General features: G+C 42.6%; 1 protein-coding gene across 1 annotated transcript in view; it reads right to left on the bottom strand.

The window, feature by feature from the left end:
- Nucleotides 1–809: 809 nt before the first annotated feature.
- PIP4P2 (phosphatidylinositol-4,5-bisphosphate 4-phosphatase 2) overlaps nucleotides 810–24548 on the bottom strand; it is a 249429-nt gene continuing 225690 nt past the window's right edge. Inside the window, exon 7 of the mRNA XM_078687057.1 lies at nucleotides 810–2317. Coding sequence (XP_078543183.1) covers nucleotides 2174–2317 — 144 coding nt within the window. The 3' untranslated portion in view covers nucleotides 810–2173. The remainder of the gene's footprint in view (nucleotides 2318–24548) is intronic.

The raw sequence follows: 24548 nt of genomic DNA, 5'->3' as shown, positions 1-24548 counted from the left end.
AATCAATGAATTAGTGAGTCAGTATGAATAAGTGAAAGAGAGGGAGTAAGTAAAGCAGAATGAGTGAGTTAGAACAAGTGAGTGAGGAAACGATTGCGAGAAAACGTAGGAGCGAGTCAGGGGTGCCACATTCAATGGTGGAGAAAGTGCAGTTGCACCAGTGCACATAGGCCCCAGTGCAACTGCACCTGCTGCACTATTAAAGCAGAACTGTACCCCCGGAGTTCAAATCAGACCTGTGTGCACCAGCTGAGTCAGAGAGTCTGCGACTGTGAAACTGTGAGTGTGTGCAAGTGCACTTGTGAGTGAGAAACCGTAAGTGTGAGTGTATGGGTACATTTGTGTGTGAAGACACCCAAGGCAAATTTGAAAATGATGAGGTGAAGCAGTGGCAAATATTATGCCCACCACTTTCAGAGGTCACCAGCCGCCACTGTTGAATTACCAATATTTAAAAGTGTGCTTTTAAGTCTTGCAACTTCTCTGCCCCATTCCACTGCTTACAGTGTTTAGACCTTGAGCGTGGACAAGCTACCCACAATAAGGAGAATCGGGATTCAATTTGGGAGACTAGGCACCTCACTCTCCATGAATAACTATACAATTTTATCGTGTTCTGCTACTCTGTGTTAATTTTATACACTCTCTCACACCACTAAAAGGCCAATGACTTCTTCACCTAGGTCACAGATTATTTCTAGACCACTAAGGTAGGGAGCTACTGCAGAGCAATATTGAACGTACATTTCATAGGCTCGCATATTTGGAGTTTTTACTTTAAACCCTGCACAAAATACACAAATCATTACTTCTGAATAACAATCTTTATTAGTCATGTTTAAAAGATACATCGGGTTCCTTATCCAGCATCTACGTTTGAACATTTATCATTGGACAAAGACACTGAAAGTTTATTAGTATTCTTGTGCTCAGAATCTTTAAAAGGAAGCATATAATGCGGTCACAAATGAGGATAATTTAAAATTATCTTATTTATCCCTGCACATTCTAAATGCATTATGCTACTTTCCGATTATATAATAAGTGCCTTTTAAAGTGTCTCTGTGGTACATTTAACAAATGGATGGCAACACTATCCACCGGTCTTTCAAGAATTCCCCCTCCCTCCAGTCCTTGTGATATCACCAGAAAAGTCAAATTCCCAATCAGTTTGGTATTCACAAGTAAACTCACTGAACATGTCTTTTCATAGTTGAGTTGAGATGGAATGTAGAAAGTGTTTGTTTATATCTGATAGTCGCCAATGCTACTGACAAGCACAGGTCACAGCAGCATATTTCCATATTGTATCCAACAGTCCAATTATCACAAGCCCATCTCTAGCAAAAGACTGCCCACACTGGTTTTTAATATAAAATTAGGTCATATCAAATGGTTGCTTTAGAAACCTTTACTTCATCCCCTTCAGTTGTGGCTCTCCGTAGAACAACTTCTGGATGTAGCTTGGTAGAAAGATGCTTATATGTATTTCTCTAAAAAAAGAACCATCACCTAAGGGTATTCCTGTAGGGCCCTGGTCATATTCAGGCTAACCACAGTGGGAACGATGCCTGGTTCTATTTCCTGAAGTTAAACTGATTCAGGTGTGTGGTTATACTAATTCATGTGCAGCATAACCGAAAGCCTACATACACCTTCTCAAATGATGTCTTCCAGCTGTTGTATAAGTCTTAAAAGTACACTTGAAACTTTAAATAAGGTTGCTGTGATCTTAGGTCAAAGATAACGTAAGCATTTCAAACAAAATGCGTATTGCTTAGAATTTAATGCAAGCTACTTCAATAAAACTCACAGTTGCGAAGCCAATGTAGAAACACGGACACGCAGGTAGATCTCAAAACAATAAAAAGGAAAGGTAAAATATAACAAACACAGAACTTAATTGTAGCAAACAAGTATGACACATGTAAACATAGCCTCAGTATTTGTAGGTTTGGAAACTAGCAGCAAAACAAACTATTTGCATATAATGTAGTGCAATGAGCATTTGTTCTTAAAGACAACATTTTTACGTTTTCCTCTGCTGATCTTTCTTCTTATATGCCTCCAACAGAAACTTGTTTGCGGAATATTTTTTTAAATGTCCATTCAGCACCTTCCAGAATCTCTATGCTTCAGCATCACTTGTTATAAAGTACAACTATAAACAAGTCTATGCAAAGCTGTGCTCTGGATAGCTGACTTTTATGGCTCCCCAGTAACATGCGCGAATAAGGCAGACCACACCCAAAAGATATGCAATCGCCCAAGAAACATATGTTGCATGAAAGCGCCGTGCAAACTCCTGTGTTCCAACCTGCAAAAAACACAAGATGATGGCTAGATGTTAGAAAACAGATTTTACGTAACAACAAATGAAAATGAAAACATGGATTAAAAATCTCAGACCTTCATATACCTAGGTAAGTTCCACTGCATCTTACAACACAATTTGAATATCTGCCCACACATTGCGAAATAAATTAAAACACACCCCTTATCAAAGCAGAGTTCAACCACAATCAAAGACATGATAGCCTTCTTTGCAGACATTCTTAATACAACCCAAAACGCACAAGCAATACCCCACAAGCAGAATGCATGACGCTCAAGCCTCCTTGGCAGAGCTTTCACCAACACAGCTAGCCATGTTCTAGCTTTAGTCTTTGTCCACAATACCAATTAGGATGTACAACTCCAACCGCAGATAAAACATTCAATGACTACTGTTCAACAAGAAATACTATCCTGACATGACATGATATTGAAGTTTGAAGCACTCCTCATCCTATTCAGGTCCATCAAAAAAGTACAAATCAGTTAATGTTATAACACACAATCCAGTCCCTTCGTTGAGTACCACAGGACTCCAATCCCACAGTTGATCCAATTGATGGTTTACATGGAGATATTACTACTGATCTATGGGCCCTAATGAAGACCAGAGGGATGCAATGAAGATCCAAGCACTGCAACCTGCCTCTAAAGTTATACTCAGTAGCAATAGCTGAAGGTAAGACTTCGCAACCCCTGGATTAAGTTTTTAAACGCGAACCTCCTTGAAGATTCAGTCCATGGGCATAACGTGGCCACCCTCAGTGTGGCTGATGCCATAGGATTTCCCTGCCCTCATGGGGCTCCCTGGTCAACTCTACACTTTCCGGCAGAAACTTTTTCTTTAATTAACAATGCAGGGAATAAAACCAGGAGCTGCCACAACTGAATGGTAATTTGTTGCTAGCGAAAAGGAACTGATCCCTGTGAAAAGGCCCTGTCCGTGTCTTTAACTTTAACTGGGCACCTGGTCGGGCGGCACAGCTGAGCCGAAATGGAGAAGTAGAAGTGAGATAGGAAATACAAGGGAGACAAGAAACAAAGGACAGGCGAGAGACTGAGGAAACATGGAACCTGGTATGTAAGATACTTGTGAAAGGGGCACATGGTAAAGAGATTATTGCTGTGAAAGAGCAATCAGAGTGACAAAGAGACGTGTGATATACATAAATACTGCAAGAGGAAAGAAAGGTCACTGAGTAATTGTTGGCGGACATAGACCAGCAGAATTGTACCTATCAATAATGCAACAGGTGTGGTGACAGGAGGTTTAAGCATTGAGGGCTCTACTGCTCCCCAAGATGACTTTCTTTTTTGAACACTCAAATGGAGGGAATGGACTCATATCCCTGTATTCCATAAAGGCCAATTGCACCATGGTCAGCTACAGTGGAATAGAGGCGAGAAACTGGCAGGAAAGAGAGGGGTGAGATGTGGGTGAGAGCATGCATGTCGGAGAGACCAAGTGACCGCACGGACAAGGGCTTTGTGTGTGACAGAGCAGTAGAGCAAGTCTGACATACAAGACAGAAGAGGAGAGAGGAGATATAGGGAGACAAATGGGAAAGGGACATGAGAGGAGAAAAACATTGTTGAGTTAGTAGGCACATTCTCTTACAAACGCTGTAATATTGAATGTTTTATCTTGCATAATACTATGGACAAAATAATCTACTTCTGTTCGATTGAAAAATGATGATCATATGTTCTAGTATTTGATTGGTGCATATTCAATGTCCAAATGATTGCTATATTCTTTGAAAATTTGAAGTCATTTTATTTGAACATTAAGATCCCCATGAGGACTGCCCCTGTTACATGTTCTCTTACTCTTCAGGTTACTTAGGATACTGTGAGAGTACTCTTTTTTTTGTTGGCCTGCAGCCGCACTGCCGCTCTTCATGCCTTTCGATTTCCAATGTGATTGAAAACAGGCCTGTAAATCTAGTCACTGGCCTACGTTCATGTTTAATTTTTTTAGTTTCCTGCTCATTGCAGCCTACAGGCATAGTTCTAATGTGAGCATGTGTTTGCAAGCCCTTTTTAAAATTTCTATATTTTTTTTACTAAAGAGAATGAAGCGTGAGTAGCTGTTTGAATTGCGCATATTGTTTATTTGTATGATTTTGGATGCCTCACAGCTTATTTTATCAGTACAGTGCCCATTTCACGGACAACGTGCTTCATGTCATCATCTTCTTTCCTTACCAGCACAGCGAAGGAGGGGCATGGCTGCTAAGTTTACATTCCTCCTCACCACTGTGAGGAGCAGCCTCAGGGAACACCATTGCCTCTGCCTTTCGTAGGGGAGCAGCGCCTCACCCCAGGTAACTGCAGAAAAGGCTCTGGCTGGGTGGGACAGGGAAAGTGACGATATGGGAGTTTGTCCCTGTTTGTTTCACCATCTATGGATGGCAGGCACTCCTTTGGAACGCACAATTATGAGTTCTTCAGCAGTGCCGGCCATCTTGTTTATGTATGAAGCTTGTTCCACTCAGAGTTTAGCAGCAGTGAGAGTGTGCACCGCATGCTGGCAGACTGAGGCATCCACGCTTCCGCCCACACCTTCTTGACTGGTACAGAAGGCTTAGTTCTGATTAGTTTAATCACATCTGAATGTGAGCACCTGAAGTTTGATTTACATCAAGAGTTGCTCTACTTGGCTCAGAGGCCTCCTTCCTTACTCACTTGACGGGAAACCTCCCTGGTTATAGTTTGTGCCCGTTGGAGTTGCTGAAAGCTGTTATTTAAGACCTATTGTTCCTTGTCAGTGGCTCGGGGTGCAGCAGTCAGCTGAGCATTCAGGTTTCAGAGAAAGTTAAAGGCTGCACTTTGGATAATAGAAAACATTTGTTTTATTTTTTAACTTTCTTGCTGTATAAAGACACAGCTGAAGGGCTCTGTCTGGAGTTTTATGGGGACATATTTATAATGCACACTGGAGACAGTGGGAGTTCTACCCATTTTTGTTGCCATATAATCAAGGATGTTTATTTTTGTTGTCGTATTCACAAACTAATTCAGAAACACTAGCCTACCAGAGTTCTGGTTAATTAAAACATTTTTTTTAAAGACAAAACTCCTATTAGTGCACAAGTGGCTGAGCTAAATGTGGAGGAAAAATGTGTATGTATTGATTCAGTTGTCACTTGCAGCATCAGGTTGTGTGCAGCCAACTTCGGAAGGCACAGGCACTTTTTTGTGGTGACATTTGTCTCTTTAGAAAATGTATCAGTGTACTTTTTAAATAGTTTTGTGCTAGTGCAAAACTTGTGCCAGTGGGTAGATCTCAGTGATAAAAATGTATCTCTGCTCACTCAGAGTAGCAACTTGTGTGACCCTACTTGCTTACATTCCTTATCTGCTTAATCCAGAAACTCTTACAAAGCAGGTTATTGACCTTATTGAGCACTGTGTAAAACTTGACGTTTGCTTCAGGCCATCAATTTTGTCAGCTGTTGAATTTATCACCACAGGAATTTAGAGGTTTGGACGTGGCACTGCTTTCCAGGTCAGTTTGCCATTTTATGTTTTGTTCTAAGTTATGTGTATTATGTAATATATTATGTAATAGGACAGTGTGATTCTGCAGAAAATACCCCCACCCGGGTTGAAAAGTAATTATAATGTAAAATAAATATGTGCAATGTAAATTGTGTAAATGTGTGGTGTGCTGTCCGGTAGTTTTTGGATCACACATTCCCACATTCTAATTATTGTAGACACACTGACACACACAACTACACTAAGCACCTGGCTGCTCTTTGTAGCAGATCCATGCTATATAAAATACCTAGGATAAGTACTTTATGTTGCTATGGTCGTATACATAGGGCCACTGGAATGATGTGGCAGGAGTGGGCCAAATTATGCGGCACGGTTGAATAAATTATGTAGCAAGAAAAGGCAAATTATGCAGCACAATGCAGCACATTGTTTAATACTATTAAGCCATTCTTTTGTATTTTTTACATTGGGCATTGGTTGAACCTCATTAGTACCAGTTTAATACCCAAATATAGCAATAAGCAACCGAAAGGTGACCAATCAACCTTTGCAAAAGACCTTCCACTGTGCAGTAACATGTGCCACTGTGTTTTAGTAACTTTTAAACCATTTGAGCTTGAAACAACCTTTTATTTGTTAAAACCTTCAGATTATGCATCAGATGATGGATTAAATAGCAAAGGAGGCAAATCTACAATTATGTAAAAATCGCTGCGGCCACACAATCGCATAATTCCTGCAGCCCTGCGTATACATCATGCTGCTTGTTCCAGATTGTGTTCTGAGATGTATGTGGTCTCATGTCATATTTTCTGATATAGGTGAAGGTGCTGCCTGCTATAGAAGGTTCTAGTTTCATGTCCAGAAGCAGAGTCTGGAATGGTTAAAGGGGCTTTGAGGGCACTCCCTGAACCCCTTGTGCTATGGGTTCTTTAAGCGGACAGCAGACTCTGGAAACGGAATATGGAGCGAATAATTCTAGGTGCAGCTCAGAATTGGATTATGTAGGTTAGTCTAGAACTTCAGTACTTCAATGCTTAATATTTCATTTGTAAATCCTGTTCACATGCAATGGCACAGTGAGCGGCCCATCTAGAAGCTAGTCAAGGTAGTTCAGAAGTGTAATGTTCTAGACCCCCATGTTTGCTCTGGGTAGTAAGTTGATTTGTCTAGAACTTTGCACTGAAACATAACATGTTTGAGCTACCAAATCCGGTCGTGTCCTGGCCTAGTGTGTCAACCCTTCCAGAACCTTGCAGTTTAATGCTTTATATTTGAGCTCCTTGGCACAATGTTGTGTATTGGCCTATTAAGTCAACCTTTCTAGAACTGTGTAGTGTATCCTTGGTTGCTCTAGGCCTCTTGGTGATAAAAGCCAATGCGTTTCGACCTTCTTTGGGGGTGGGGGATCCTCCCTCCTCCCAGGACCTATTCAATGGAGGGTGCATCACTGACAAGCAGCAGTCACGAGCAGCGGGTGTGCCACTGGCACCCCAAAGGATAGCCCATCTGTGCCCATCCTTACCTAGACTGCACCCAGTGCCAGGAACAATGGTTCACCCCTACCTACTAATATACTGCTGCACTCTTCCATGCTCATAACCCTGGCCGCCAACTGCTGCACAGCTGCCACACACAGAGTAAGTGTTCACATGTGCCTCTGGCAATTTCTCATTCACTCTCCCACACCCATGGCTCCTGCACCAACAGCAACCTACTCGCTCACACTCGCATAAACCAGCTCATACAGGCCAAACGCCACCCCAAAAACATGCCACATCCACATGCATGCTGTTCAACACCCACTCGCTCACCAAATAAGCCAGAGATATGGGACCTACTGCACGACCACACTATGGACGTGCTCTTTCTAATGGAAACTTGGGTAAACCCAACCTCTGCACAGGGTATCGATACAGCCACCCCTGCTAGCTACAAGATTGTTAGGCAAGACTGTTCATACAAGCCCGTCGGTGGAGTTGCCATTATATTAGAGAACACCATTAGCTGCACCACCTACAAGGGCACCCCCACCAACTAACTGCAATACCTCAAGTTTAAGTTACACATCCAGCCACCTTCTTCCTGGGTGCAACCTTGGATAAAGACCACCAGGAACTCGCACCAATTTCGCCAGCGACTTAATGGACTTCATCGCAACCATCAAAACCAACACCTTCATCTTCCTCAAAGACCTTAACTTTCATCTAGAAAACCACACTGACCCAAACTTCACTGCTCAAGTAGAAAACCTTGGAATCCATGGTCTCACTCAGCACATTACCAAACACATCCATACCACCAGTTTTCTCCTCAATCAGCAACATCACAGTCGTCAAGCCCACAACTATGACTTGGACAGACCACACCCTAATCAGTTTTGCATTCCTCATTCCACACCATCACAGACCTACCACCACTGAAACTGCCCGTTGCAGTTGGAAAAGCATCTCTGAATAGAAGTGGGCAATCTGCCTTCTCCGAGCACCGGCCTAAGAACACCAGTGACTCAAAGCCATCCTCAAACCTCAACTGCTGGATCATTGCATATGCCAACACCTTGGCTCCCCTCAAGTGGAACCCAAAAGCAAGTGCCCAACCACAGGCCAGCTGCTACACCGAGGAACAAGCAAATGAAGAACAAGTCAAGACACTATAGATAAAGACATCTTCAAATTAGCCCTATGCCATGACCACCAGCAGATATGGCAGATCGCATCAAAGCCAGCCCTAACAGCAGCAAGGAAATCTTTGCCATCAAAGATTTCACCAGACACCTCCTACCACCTTCAGCATATTCACCCCCTCACAAGACCTCTGCAACAAGCTTTCAGAATTCTTCCCTACGAAAATCCCCTCCATATACAGCAACATCGACCCTCAACCGTACCTCATTACTGGTGCAACTCAACTTCCATAAAGACCATCCACTCGGAGGATCCATATGACCCTTGCCCCCATCACATCTTTCAAAGCACTCCTACCGATCAAAGAAGCATTAAAACCCCATCCTTACCGGCTCCATTGACTAAGCCAGATTCCCAGATCCTCGGAAATATGCCACTGTCATGCCAAACTATATGCTGACCATGTCACGCTTTCCAACTACAGACTCATCTCCCTTCTACCATATCCGGCAAAGGACTTCAAGAAACAAAATCAAATGACTCCTCATCAACTACGCCAGCAACCTCACAGTTCGATTTCAGGCCCAACCACAGTACAGAAGCAGCACTCATTGCCACCACAGATGACATCTGCATGATCCTTGACAGAGGATGCATGGCAGCCCTCATTCTTCTGTACCTCTCTGCAGCTATTGACATGGTACACCCCATCCTCACAAGGTGCCGGCATGAGATTAGCATCTATGGACCCGCTCTCTGGGGGATCTGCTTCTTCTTAATAGATAGAACACATGCTGTCAGTCTGACATCTTACTCTCCAGAGGCCTGCAAAGTCATCAGTGGAGTGGTTCATGGTTCATCGCTCAGCCCCAACCTTTTCAACGCTCCTTCCAGCCAACGTCCTCCATTAACATAACATCAACATCCTCTCCTATTCAGACAACACACAACTTATACCCTCCCTCTCAGGCACATGAAACAAGTTCACCCCCTGCATAACCGAAGTGGCTAACTGGATAAAGGCCAATTGCCTCAAACTCAACACTGACAAGACAGAAGTGGCAATCCTTGGCAAGAACATCTCACCATGAGACTGCTGACTGGATGAACGCAGACCCAGACCCAGCGCCAAGAACTGCGGAATAATCATCTACAGCAAACTGGACAGGACTGCACAAGTCAACATCATTACTGCATCCTGCTTCCACACCCTGAAGATGCTGAGGAAGGTTTTCAAATGGCTCCCAAGCAACTCTAGAAAAACTGTCACTCATACCCTAGTTGCCAGCAAGCTGTACTATGGGAAAACCCTCTATGTCTGGATCAACAAGCAACTCACCAGAAGACTATAAACGACCCAGAGCTTGGCAGCCAGACTCATCCTCAACCTCCCACAAAAACCAGGCATCACACACCTCAGGGAGCTCCACTGGCTCCCTATACACAAACATGCTCAATTGAAACTCCTCATGCACACATTTAAGGTACTATACAACTCAGACCGCACCCACCTGAACAGTTACATTTCCTTCCAACAACCACAGAGACCCCTCCGCTCCACAGGACTTCTATTCGCACACATCCCTCACATACACAAAACCAGATTAGGAGAACAAGTGTTCTCTTACATTGCTCCTTGAGCACTGAATGACCACCACTCCACATCAGAGCCTCCTCCTCTCCTTGAAATTCTCAGGAAGCTGAAGACCTGGTTTTTTAACTAATCAGCCTACCATAGGTAGGGCTAGGCAAGCACACACACGCACACCTGCTCAGCACCAGTATACCCTTGTGGGCGATAGTGTGCCTTACAAATACACATAACCTAACCTGAGAGCAGAATATCACCCAGTATCATATGCGGGTGATCGGTACTGCTTCTGTGTTGGAAGTTATGGTGGGAGTTGTGAAAAGAGCCTGTGTATTTGCCTGTGCGTGTGTGTGTTTGACTCTAGATGTTAAGGAGTTAAAGGGTGTCAGAGTGTTTATTTGTAGGCCTGGAGGGGTAATGCTTCCTGGCATAAGCTGTAATCCCTACTTATATTAGATATGAGGAGAGGTGCCAGGTTGGCAGTGGCTCATCGAGAAAGTTTGACCAGCACATGAAAGGTAGGCATCCCAAGAATGGCATACAGATAAGGGGTTTACCTCAAATTGTCTATTTTATTTCTGGCCTCTGCAGGTTGGGCAATGTTAGACCTGGCATATTTTAGTGTGTTTGCCCTGTCTTTATGCTTTCCGACCTGTTTTTTATGGTTTTTGCTGGTTTAGTGTCTCTGCACACTTTTGCACTGCTGTTCAGTGTTAAAGTGCAAGTGCTCCTACTGTAAATTATGTTATGATTAGTTTTCCATGATTGGCGTATTTGATTTACTAGTAGGTCCCTAGTACGGTGCACTCTGTGTGCCATGGACCTGTAAATCAAATGCTACTAGTGAGCCTGCAGCACTGGCTGTGCCACGCACACAAGTAGCCTTTCAAATGTGTCTCAGACCTGCCACTGCAGTGTTTGCGCGCAGTTTCTAACTGCCATGTTGACATTTTCTTACATGAAAGCCACCCCTCAGGTAGGCCCAAGATAGCCCTGAACAGGGTGCAGTGTATGTGAAAGGTAAGACATGTGCTGGTGTGTTCTACTTGTCCTGGTAGTGAAATACAGCCAAGTTTGTGTTTCACTACTGCAACAGTCTTAAACACTGCACAAATTAGCCTTTCAATAAACTATTTTCAATTCCACACTACATTTCTCAAGCCCAGATAAGACAGGAATTTGGCTTAAAAACAGATACCGACAAGACAAGGAGCCCTTGTCAAATATTACTCGACAATGAGGGCAGCAGAGGAAAACTCTCAAGCCCATTATTGTTTGCTGGAGGTAGAAAAGCAATCCAGGTTGAGAAAGTCAGTATATCCAGTTTTAACACAATCCCTTTCAGCTTTAAATTTAGAGGATGCTTGGCTCACAATATCGGCCTATTCTGAGCTCAAACAAACAGCCAACAATGCTATCAATCAACAATCCCAGTTAATAGATAAAGCATCTTTGGTCCTTAAAACACATGCGTGGGTGGTGATGCCATCTTACAAATTTCTGAAACCTCAATCATACCTGCTAGAACACCTCTCAAAACAGAAAAAGTGGAATCTGATTTTATTGAGACTGGGATCCTATCCATCTAAAGACCTTACCACAAAAAGGAAACGGACCTGGTCTACCAAGGAATGCCGCCTTTGCAGACATGGAGAGGAGTCACTACTCCACCTTTTATGTATTTGTCCGGCACTACTAAATATTTGGAAAACACTTTACGGCCAACACTGAAGAGAGAACAAATAAGGACTCGCAGAACTGCAGTCATTAAATGCTTAGGAGGCTCGACAGTCCAAATGGCATGCAAGGCGATAACATTTCTGAGCCATGGCGCAAATTAATTGGAAAAGAGAGCTAGATGAACCAAACTTGTCTTTTTAGAATCGCCTTGTTTATTTAAATAAAAATTCCGTAGCCCATATGACCACAGCAACAGCACTTTATCATAAACTGTGAAACTATGAATGTTTGCGTCCATTTTAAACCAAATTCATTAAAAACCCGATTTTTCTAGTAGGGCTGGACATTACATGCCCATATGAAATCAATGAAAACAGTTCAAATATTATTTTATCATATATATATATATATATATATATATATATATATATATATATACACACATATATATATACACACACATATATACACACACACACATGAAAAGAGGATCCCAATCCTGTCAATAGTCGACAGGCGACGGCAGGGTGCAGACCTCAAAGCGCCCCATCAAACGGTCAGCAAGGCTCAAGAATGAAGCAACTCCAGTGAGTAAGCAGGAAAAACGTTTAATGTGGGATAACGCGTTTCACTCCACGAGGGAGCTTGTTCACATAGGGACACACAAAAAAGTGTAGGTTTATATACAAAGCATAGGGAGGGGCCTATTTTAGGGAACACGCCCAAAAAATAAAAAAAGGGGAGGTAAAGAACTAGTGCACATGGGAATTTTAAAGTGATATACACATGACCGTATGGTATATACAAAGATAAAGGTGGCAGTTGCAGAAATGGACAAATAGTAACAATAAAGCATGTGGAGAAAATACAATAATTGAACACATGATGGTAAATGTAACAATGAAAAAACTGGCAGAATATGCGCAGATACAGACTAAACGAATCGCAACCTCTAATAAAGGTAACACATTGGTCCACAAACAAATATCCTGACAAAGTGCCAAATATTAATAAAGTGCCAAACAAATAGGACCCAAAGGAGCAATGGTTAATCAAAATTGTAAAATTAACCAAAAGTGTCAACAAAGTCAGGGCATGGTGCCTGAAATACAAATAACCACATTGCTATAGAATAGAAGACTGCCACATCAGCTATGAACCCCACAATCATTTAAGTCATGTAGTGCAACAAAAAAGTGATAAACATAGGATATAGATATACCTCAAAAATAAAGAAAAAGTGGTTATACAAAATTAAAAAAGACAACAAGAGAAACAGCCCAACCTAAAAAATTATAACAAGAAAATAGGAAAAAAGAGAGAAACAAAGAAAATGACGAATGAGGCAAAATGAATAAGTGCTAAAAAGAGCCGAAAGTATGATTCACACAAATGCAGAATCAAACAAACATTATGTTTCCAAGAATCAAAACAGCATCAAAATAATCATTGCTGGTAAATACCAGCCACAAAGTGCCACAGCAACTAGAACAAGAACCAAATTAGTCACAGTCATTGGAAAGAAAACAGGCGCCAACCAAAATAGAAACCAATTATAGAGCAAAATTTAGAGGAAATTTCTCAGATCCTCCGTCAGGTTAAGACCATTAGGGGCCTTGGTGTCAAGTGACATGATAAGCTGTGATTCACGCTGTCTCAATAGTTTTTCGCGGTCACCACCCCGACTTGGTTGGGGTACCGAGCACAAAACAGTGTATTGTAAATCTTTCACTTTCTTATCATGAAAAGCCTCAAAATGTCTAGCCACAGGGTAATTGCTGTCACTGTTAACAATGGCTCTAATATGCTGGAGGATTCTTTGGTGCACGGGCAGCTTAGTGCTCCCAATGTACTCCAAGTCGCAAGTGCATTTGAGCTTGTAGACAACAAACTCTGATCTACAGGTTAGATATTCATTGATCAGGATAGGTACATCACTGAAGGCAGTGACATATTGATTGGTGTTGGTGGCAAAATTACAGGCACGACAAGATGTACATTTAAAGAAGCCCATTTTGTTAATTTTGCTGGGTTTTGGTGGATTTTCTGGTGCTGCTCTATCCAGAGCATCACGCATAGAGGGCGCACGTCTGAATGTGATGGTAGGTTTTTCAGGTAATAGAGGGCCAAGAATAGAATCAGTCAGAATAATGGGCCATTCGGTGCCAATGATGCGCCTTAACTTACGCTCCTGTGAGCAGAAAGTAGTAATCAGTCTGACTGTACAAAGAGAGGTGTCCTGTGAGCTGTTAGTGCTAGCAATAGTGGGATCGCTGGATGTAAGAAGCGAGGCACGATCCACTTGTAAAGCCCTAGCTAACGCTTGGTCAAGGATGGCTCTGGAATAGCCTCTCTGTATGAAGCGCTGTCTAGATTCCTCAAGGCATCTTGTAAGAGACTCCTTATCACTGCAGATTCTGTGAATTCTAATGAATTCACCATACGGAATACTGCGAATGGTATGTGATGGATGAGAACTGCGAGCATGCAAAATGGAATTGCCCGCAGTACTTTTACGATGCAATTTTGTCTCAAGTTTATCATCTTTGATATAAAGATGGACATCAAGGAACACACACATATACACACACACACACACATATATATATCATGAAATCCCAAAAATGGATTGTCGACGCCGTGTTGCTTGGCAGAAAGTTATTTAATGTGTCAGCTACATCAAAAAGTCAGACGCGTTTCGCCTGCTCAGCAGGCTTGTTCACCGACATTTTCACAATCAAAATTACGCCATTTAAACTGTGTGCTACTTCCGTGTAACCAGAACTACAACAAACGATAATGAAGACAGACTCGTAGTTTCCAGTGTTCGCTCTACGAAGCACAATCTGTTTGCTACAAACATTTTTCGATTGGTAAACATTTATTTAGGAAGAATATATGAAAAATATACATATACATTTTCAAATTTTCAATATTAGATTAAGACATTCCCAGTTTAATGTTTAAAGCAATATTTCAGTGCACTTCACCATACTCTTACTGTAACCGTACATGGGATATTTGGCAATGTTTGACAGCCTCAATAAACTGCCGTTGTTGCTTTGTTAGTGCGGGTCTTGGAACACATACAAAAAATATCTGAATATATGGCAGAGCAAGTATATGTCGTGTGTCCTATTAAATAAAGAATTGTTTGTTGTTGGTCTTTACCAAGTGGTTTTTTACATTCCATCAGCTAACTTTATTGACACCGTGACTGCATTGCCGTAGAATAAACTGAAGTTGTGTTATGTAACCATAGTTGTTGCTTGTACCAGATTGGACAGTGGCTTCCTCTCGCAAAGCTGTTTCCTCCCACTTGGTGGTGGTAATCACTGGCTCTTTATTCAGCTCAGGAGTCATCACAGTTATCATATTTTGCAGTCACGAATCAAAGTACAAAAAATAAATGAACTCGGGACTCAAAGACTCTTTGTATATCAGATCAAAGGGCTCAAACTACACGACAAATCTGCAACTAAATTACGGGGCATGCACTCAATTGATTCTATCCCCCTCCTGGAATAAACCTGCCCTGAGCCAAGCAGAACTGGTTTATGTATGCCAGAGGAACATTGTTTGCACCAACTTCAAAGGGAAATGTGGTGTAAATATCGGGGCCCTGACCCCGGGACTTTAGAACTCTTTGGGATTAAGGAACCTGCTAAGAAGAAGAGTTGGAAAAGCTGTGAGGAGAGACTACCACTTTGCTGTGTGCTTTTCTGTGTTGGCCTGCAGTGGCTGCTTCAGTCTTGGGCAGTAAAAGGACTGGACTGAACTTTCTACAACTCCTTTTTTTGAGTATCTCCAAGGGATTGCCCCCTGTTCAAAAAGTCTCAGGAACAGCTAAGACTTTGTCTTACTCTGAGTACCTGCATCTGGAATTGTGCGTTTCAGCTGCCACAGAGGGAAAAAGCAACCTAACGCCGTCAACGACCCCGCTGTTGGCTCCAGGACCTAAATGCATCACAGACGGCACACCCACACTTAGCTCTGCAATCCTGGTCTCAACAATGCCGTCTAAGGCCACCACTGAGCCGCTGCTTGCACTGCGACCTCTGGGCAATGCACTCCGCACTGCCTCACTCCACACCCCCACCCACGTCTCACCAACGACGACGCTGCCTGCACCATGGCGTGGGGGCATGCTAGTAAGCCATGCAATGCACTGCTCTGTCCAACACCGCTGTTTTGGCTCACTGACATCAGATACATTGACTCCAGATTGTCAACTGATGCCGCGGCTCGCACCGCAATCTGTGGGCCCTGCACACTGTATCACCCTGTCTCACACCACAGCCTTGATTCTACCGAAGGAGCTTCAGCAACGACGCTGCTTGCACCGTGACCTGCCCGCACCGCCCCACTTCGCACCGCAGCCCTGGTCTCACCAACGCTACTGGACGACCGTCATCATGCTGCTTCCTGTACTGCAAACTGAGGGCACCGCACGCTCTACACCTACCAGCACTCCACCCTTCAACCTCACAGAGTTCAACCAGCACGCATGTGACTTCAAGGGCCTGACGACTCCGGCACTTATCTCTGGAACTGATGCTGCTGATGCTGGCTCTTCGGAGCTTACCAAGAGGTCTCAGACACCCTGCATTTCTAAAAAAATACTGTTTTAAGGGTCTTCCAGACACCATAGCTGGTTTGTGACGCCGCGGCCGGCCTAAACCGTTGGATTTGTTGGTTCACGACGCTGTGATAGCCCTGGACGGAGCTAGCGAGTTCAAGAAACTGTATTTAAAGTCTATTTTTACATTATTTGTATCTTGGTAACCGTTTGTTGGATTTTTATCAATTTGGTCTTGTTTTACACAGATAAATATTGGCTGTTTTGCTAAAACTGGTGTGGTGTCCTTTTGTAGTGTTTTCACTGTATTATTGTGTATTATCTGCCGGTGCTTTACACATTGCCTCTGAAATAAACTTGATTGCTTGTGCCAAGCTACCAAGGGGTGAGCAGGGGTTATTTTAGAAGAGTAACTCCTTTATCCTGACTAGGAAGAAGGGTCCCCAACTTCGACAGTGCAACAAATTGCCAACTAAAGACCCCTATTTCTATCAGGCAAGATATGTTTTTTCTGGAAAATATCTTAAACCAGCCTTATACTTCAAACAAACCAACGTATGGGTTGACATACGAGATACAATACACTTGGAAGAAAGCTCCTTAGCCAACAAATGGACCCACATGATTGCCGCGACATGACAGTTGTATTCCCCTACTTGAGCAGGATCATACTGAACCATAAGCATAATCCATCACCCACAAAGGAAATTATGGACATCAGATAACTCTGGATTATACCTACCCAAGTAGTGGTAGTAAATATATAAGTTTATTTAGACCGTAGTCTTTTAAACTGTAAAATATTAAACACCACATCCGACAACAAAACAGATGAAGTCACTTAAAACCCAAAGGATTACATAAAATTGTTCTAGCACTATGCCAGTAAAACCCTACCCACTGTACAGGTTACATCTAATAAGTGCTTATCGTTTAAAACGCTTTTGGGGGAGTCTAACCGCGCCTTTTGTCCATATTTCACAACCGGTTTTAAAAATTGGTAAAGTATTCAAAAGTAAGGATAATCCATCAAAGTGTGTACACTCTTACAGCACACCTTCAATCCCCACCCACACTTCCTATCATAATTCAAGAAATCATTCCTGTTCTTTATGCATACGTGAACTGAATTTTGCCCTACTCAGAACTTCAATATTGCACAGGTATTCATGCATCAGGTAACTTAGAGAGACAGGGGTACGCAGTTCAATTTTGCCAAGACTCTCTTAAGTAATATGTTGAAACATTTTGGTTTAGAGAACTTAAATCTTTTACCCTGGATTACACCGAAGTCCTTTCTTGTACTTCTTTTTAGATTAAGAACAGGGATCCCCGAATTTGAAATATTGTATGTTTAAATATTTGGCCAATCTATGAAGATTGTCCCTTATCTTTTTGGCCCAGTATTGTTCACTCTGACATATTTCCTTTGGACAGAATGTTGACACTTGACATATAAGCTATTAATTCTGTGTGCCAAAATTGCACCCCTTTCTGGTTGAAATACTATTCCAAGTGTTCAGCCTTCGGTCTACTCTACCTGCTGGTACACAGCTCCAGAGTAAAGTCCTAAAAGATTTTTCAGGCATTTGCCTTCCAACTTCTCTCACTTGGGATTAGAACCTCATTCTTATACATGATTTGAGTTAAGATCATTACTCTAGAAGTGGTATTTACCAGTTCGATAGAAGGGACACCATTATCCCTTTTAACGTCTTTAGCTCTCCCACTGATGTCAGAGCTCTTTTTAGGATGTCTAGGTACAGCTGCCAATTCAATTTATTATTAAAAGTAATTCCGAGATATTTGCATGAGGAGGTTTCATCAACCTTCATTTTCCCTATTGACCAAAGGAAGAATTTCCTAATGTTCCCTACTGTCAAAATTTAGTTTTTGTTTAATTGTTGACCAAAGGAAGAATTTCCTAATTGTCCTTACTGTCAAAATTTGGTATTTTGTTTAATTGTTGGCCTCACAGAATTGATGACATGCAGCCCTACATGCCAAGAACAGATGCATACTGGCAAGTAGCATTTTCCGTTCGAGGCATATGGGCTGCAGACCACACACTATTGCATAGATTGCACAGCAGTTTCTCCCTTAGGGGCGACCACCCGTGTCTGTTGCAGTAGTTTGAAATAATGTTTTGAGTACAGCCTGGCCCACACTTGCTTGTTGTTTTGCCTGCACATCTACACAGTAGTGTTTTATAAATGTGTGCGGAGTAGACCATGTAGCTGCTTTACAGATGTCATCTAATGGTATGTTCCCTAGGAATGCCATAGATGCCTCTAATTTACAGGTAGAATGAGCCCTAGGGGGAATGGATAGAGTGCATTTTGCTTTTTGATAACAAATTTGAATGCACTTAACAATCCATCTTGTAATGCCTGATTTTGAAATGGGATTTCTCTTATGTGGAGGAGAAAAGACACAAACAGTTGTTTACAAAAAGGTTTTGTCCTATCAATGTAGTATAGAAGCGCTCTTTTTACATCTAATGTATGTAGAGCTCTTTCTGCCACTGTTTGTTGTTGGGGAAAAAATACTGGCAACTCAATAAATTGATTGAGGTGGAAAGGTGAAATGACCTTTGGTAGAAACTTTGGATTTGTTTTAAGAACCACTTTATTATGATGAAGTTGTATAAATGGTTCTTGAATTGTTAATGCTTGCATCTCACTTACTCTTCTAAGTGACGTTACTGCTACTAAAAAAGCAACTTTCCATGTAAGGAATTGTAATGCACACTTATGTAATGGTTCGAAAGGAGGACCCATAAGTCTTGTGAGAACAACATTTAAGTTCCACACTGGAGAGGGTGGTATTCTAGGAGGAATTATTTTTTTAAGTCCTTCCATAAAAGCTTTGATTGCATGTACTCTAAACAATGACAAATGTTGTCTGTTTTGAAGATATGCTGCTATAGCAGCAAGATGTAACCTGATTGAGGAATACGCTAAGTTAGATCTTTGCAGATGTAACAGATAGCATATAATGTTTTGTATGGAAACATCTAAGGGATTGATGTTGTTATTTGTACAATATACAACATACCTTTTCCACTTTGCTGCATAATATGCTCTAGTGGTAGGGCGTCTTGCTTCTTTTATGACATTCATACATTGGTGGTAAATTTAGATATCCAAATTCTAAGCCAAATCGCTAGATTGAGCTGCATTGGGTCTGGATGCATAATCTCTCCATGGTTCTGTGTTAGTAGATGTGGAGAGAGTTTTAGTTTGTGATGTGGTACTACTGACATCTCTAGTAGCGTGGTAAACCAGGGTTGTCTTGCCCACGCTGGTGCTATGAGAATCAATGTGAGAGAATGTTGCTGTAGCTTGCGTACCACTAATGGAATTAGTGGGAGAGGTAGAAAAGCGTACGCACATTTGTTTGACCATTTCCTCCATACCGCATTGCCTTTGGACAATGGGTGTGGGTATCTGGCGGAGAAGCTTGGGCATTGGGAGTTGTGTTTTGTAGCAAACAGATCTATGTCTGGTTGACCCCACTTTTGAAAAAATGGCTGAAGAACTTGATGATGAAGTTCCCATTCGTATATCTGTTGTCTTTGACGACTTAACAGATCTGCAACTTGATTGTTAACTCCTGGTAGATGTTCTGCTAATAGAAAAATGTTCTGAGGAATGGCCCATCTCCATATGCTGTGTGCCAGCCGGGAGAGCTGTAGGGAGTGTGTTTCTCCTTGTTTTTGAATGTAATACATTGCTGTCATATTGTCCGTCTGGACTAGTACAGCTTTGTTTGATAGGTAATGCTGAAATTATTTTAGAGCTAGAAAAATTGCTAGTAACTTCAGATGGTTTATGTGGAATATTTTTTGTTGCATTGTCCATGTAACCTGTACTGTGTGATTTTGTAAATGAGCTCCCCATCCTGTGAAAGATGCGTCTGTGATTAGTATTATCTGTGGAACAGGTTCTATAAACGGCTGGCCCTTGGAAAGGTTCTTGGTGTTCCACCATTGCAGAGAGCGATATGTCCGGTCGTCTACCACCACCAGATCTGTAATTTGTTGCTGAGCCTGATTCCATTGCACTCTTGAATAGGGTGCATTTGTAGTCTTGCATATGGCACTATGAAAATGCAAGATGCCATAATTCCTATTAGTTGCATAAACACTCGAGCTGGTAGTGAGTGTTGTGGTTGGAATCTTTTGATAAGATCCTGCATAGTTTGCATTCTTGCTGGGTTGGGTTACGCTATTGCTTTGGAGGCATCTATTGTAGCACCCAGGTACTGCTGAGACAGGGATGGTTGGAGATGGGATTTCTTTTGATGTACTGTGAATCCCAGTTTGTGTAGCAGACATATTGTTTGATGCATGTGCTGTACACATTTGCATTTGTTGTATGACTTGGATTTTATTAACCAATCGTCCAGATATGGGAAGACCTGAATGTTGTCCCTTCTTAATTGTGCTGCTACTACTGCTAGACACTTTGTGAACACTCAAGGTGCTGTAGTTACTCCAAAAGGGAGTACCTTGAATTGGTAGTGTTGACCTTCTAGAATGAACCTTAGGTACTTTCCGTGCGATTGATGTATGGGAATGTGGAAGTAGGCGTCCTTGAGATCTAATGTGGCAAGAAAGTCTCCCTACTTTAGGAACGATAGAACCTGTTGTAGTGTGACCATATGAAAGTGGTCTGATTGTATGTACAGGTTTAGGGGCCTTAGATCTAAAATAGGTCGAAGGGACCTGTCCTTTTTGGGTATGAGAAAGTATAGAGAATAAACCCCTGTGTTTTGATGTTCTTTTGGGACTGGTTCTATTGCATTCTTTTGCAGTAGAGATTCCTCCTCTTGTCTTAGCAGTATGAGGTGTTCTTGTGACATAGGACGCTGTCTGGGTGGTATTGTTGGAGGAGTGGAAGTGAGCTCCAGACAATAACCTGACTGAATTATTTGTCTTACCCACCTGTCTGTGGTGATGGAGTTCCAGACAGGTAGGAACTGTTGTAACCTCCCCCGAAAGGAGTGGAATGGTCTGGGGGGATGGAAGGGAAGTCATTGTTTGGGAGTAGAGGTGTTGAGATTGTTGTTTCCTCTATATCTACCCTTATTGTTGTTTCCTCTATAACCTCCTCTATAATATCCTTTATTCAGCGAGGTTTGGTTATGGCGCTTTAAAAGAAGAGGAGGTATTGTCAGTTTGGAAACCCTTAGAGGCGCCCCTATATGAGGAGCGACGAAAGGAAGGTGTATGGGCTTGTGTTTTTAAAGCTCCCATGGATTTTGCAGTGTCTGCATCTTTTTTCATCTTTTCTAGTGCACTATCAACTGATGGACCGAAAAGATGTTCTTGGTCAAATGGCTGGTTTAAGATACTGGCTTGTACTTCTGGTTTAAACCCAGAGATGCGTAACCATGCATGTCTACGCAACAATACCCGTTTATTGCTCTAGAAGCTGTGTCTGCTGTGTCTAGTGCACATCTTATGGAGGTATTTGTAATAACTTTGCCTTCCTGTATTAGGTCAGAAGCCATGGTTTTGTATTGTTCTGGCAAGTGCTGCATGAGTGACTAACTCATCATAATGAGCTCTATCATATCTTGCTAACAAAGCTTGAGTGTTAGCAATCCTCCAGACATTAGCAGCTTGTGAAATGGTGCATTTTCCTGAAGCATCTAAAAGCTTAGACTCTTTGTCAGGAGGTGGAGCATCTCCTGTCGTCTGCGAATTAGCTCTTTTTCTCGCATTTGACACTACTAGTGAGTCCAATGGCAACTGTTGTTTTATGTATGCTGGGTCAGTTGGAGCAGCTTTGTACTTATTTTCTAGTCTGGGATTAATTACCCTTGCTCTGATTGGGTCCTTAAATATTTCAGGTGCATGTCTTACCACTCCATTAAGTATTGGAAGTGTGGTTGTGGTCTTATGTGTTGACATTAAAGGGTCCATTAGGAAGTCTTCTTCCATTGTATTTGTGTGTAGGTCTACCCCATGGAAAGTGGCTGCTCTATGAATGAGCTGCGTAAACCCAATAGTGTCATCTGGGGGAGATGGTCTAGACAGTTATACATCATCTTGTGGCAGATCTGGAGCATCTGGTGCATTATAATCTTCTCATGGGTCACCTGATGGCCCAGGAATATATTCTGGGTCATTAATGTCATCCATGTGATGTTCACTCTCAATGTGCGGTGAGTAACTAACCCCATCATCCTCATCTTGTGGTATAAGACTATGTGTACTAGATGGTGAATGTACAGGAGAAATATCTACTGGTACTTCTCTTTCTGGTGAGGGGATCCTCATTTGTGAAGTTTGAGCATGCTTTTTTAGAGGAACTGGCGTTGTTTTAGGATAGCCCATTTTCATCTTTTCAGGCACAGAAGAGATATGTCCAGTCTTTGGATTAATATGAAGAGTTTTTTCCTGTGGATCAGGTTTAAAAAGCTCTTCTACTGGCAAATCTTTTATCTGCGCCGATTTATATGGTATGGGGTCGAAATACTTAGGTTTAACAGTGTCTATTGTCTTTGGAGCAGATTTTGGTTTCAGTTCCGATGACTTTTTCCTAGGATCCGTGCTCTTTGGATCCGGAGTTTTTGGTCCCGGAGTACGTTTCGACTCATCTACCTTCGGAGCCGAAGTATGTTTTGGTACCGGAACCTTCTTCGGGTCCACTTTTTTCAGAACCGGGGTGGTTTTTGGTTCGGTAGCTTTGGGAACCTCTTTCGGTGCCGAACTTGCTTTCGGTTCGACCACTTTCGGTACCGAAGAATGCTTTAGTGCCGTGTTAATTTTGGCTTAAGGACCTTCTGCTTTTTGGGACCGACAGACTGACTCCAGCCCGAGTCGACTGGAGGCTTTTTTGTATTCTTCGCTGCCAAGCCAGAAGGCGGGGCGTCGGAAGGTTTTGGTCGGTGTGCACCTGGACCCAAAGGTAGAGGTGGAACCGAAGACTTTCCCGGTATGGTGGGGTGAACAGGGTCGCCGTCTGTACTCACGACCTGTTAACCAGCTGGAAGATCTTCATCTTCGGATTGATCCTCGACTCCAGAAGCTGAATCCTCTGCTTCGGAAGTGATGTCTTCGTGCTGTTGTTCTTCGGCGTCTACTTCAATTACAGCCTCGTCTATGATGAGGTCTGGTGTCGATGAAGATGACTGAGCCATTACCCTTCGAGCTCAACGGTCCCTGATGGTTTTCTTGGACCGGAACAAAGCACAGGCCTCACAGTCTTGACTCTCGTCCTCTGGAGACAAGCAGAGATTGCAAACCTCATGAAGATCGGTGTGAGGGAATTTGTGTCCACACCGAGGGCACTTCTTGAAGGGTGTTCTTTCCATGAGCCAAAGGCTCAATGGCGCAGTTGGGCCCGACGAACGCTGGAATCGAGAAGTGAAGTTTCTATTCAACGCTGGTAACCGGAATCAATGTCGACGACGATGCTGATGGTATTTTGATTGATTTATGGATTCGAAAAGAGATCGGTAACGGGACCGAACGATGAACACATCCGAGCCCGTTGGCGGAAAAAACAATGTGAAGATGGAGTCGATGCCCATGCGCACTACGATCTAAGGGAGGAGTCGTTCAACAGATAAAGACTATTCCAAGACAACAACAAAGTGTAATCATCCGGGCCCACCACCAGATGATGATCCAATGCAATAGTGTGTGGTCTGCAGCCCATATGCCTCGAACGCAGAGTTTCCTTAGCAGGGTCTCGTAGGTCACCTCCAAAATACCCAATAGTAAGCTTGGTATGTGTCTCACCTCCATTTAAGGGAAGTATGAGTCTGTGCTTTGTAAAATCTAAGGTAGGTCAGCAAGATACAAGGTAGGGTCTAATACACACCCCTGCCTTAAGCAACTCTCTATTGAAATTGTTAAAGCTAAGGCTCCATTTGTATCTAATTCCACGTTTGTACAGTTCTCATGGTGTAATTCCATCAGCACTGCTAAAAGAAATCTTGGTATGTTCATGCTTTTTAATTTATCCCAAAGGATTACACAGTTAACTAAGTAGAAGGCGGAAGTGGAGAAGTGTGGCTCACTGGTTAGAGGAGGCAGACCCGGACGGTGAGATCAGACCTGGGACCAGGGTTCAATTCCCGACGTGGCAGGGTCTTGAACCCAAAATGTCCACGGACTCGATAATTCTCGCTTCGGTGCCTACTCGAATCACAGGTTCACACTCTGCAACTCTGGGCAATAGCTTGCTTAATCTCCACTACGGCCCCCCGTGGC

Source organism: Lissotriton helveticus, chromosome 4_1 (assembly GCF_964261635.1).
Source record: "Lissotriton helveticus chromosome 4_1, aLisHel1.1, whole genome shotgun sequence".
Classification (NCBI taxonomy): Eukaryota; Metazoa; Chordata; class Amphibia; order Caudata; family Salamandridae; genus Lissotriton; species Lissotriton helveticus.
This window is presented reverse-complemented; position numbering and strand designations above follow the sequence as displayed.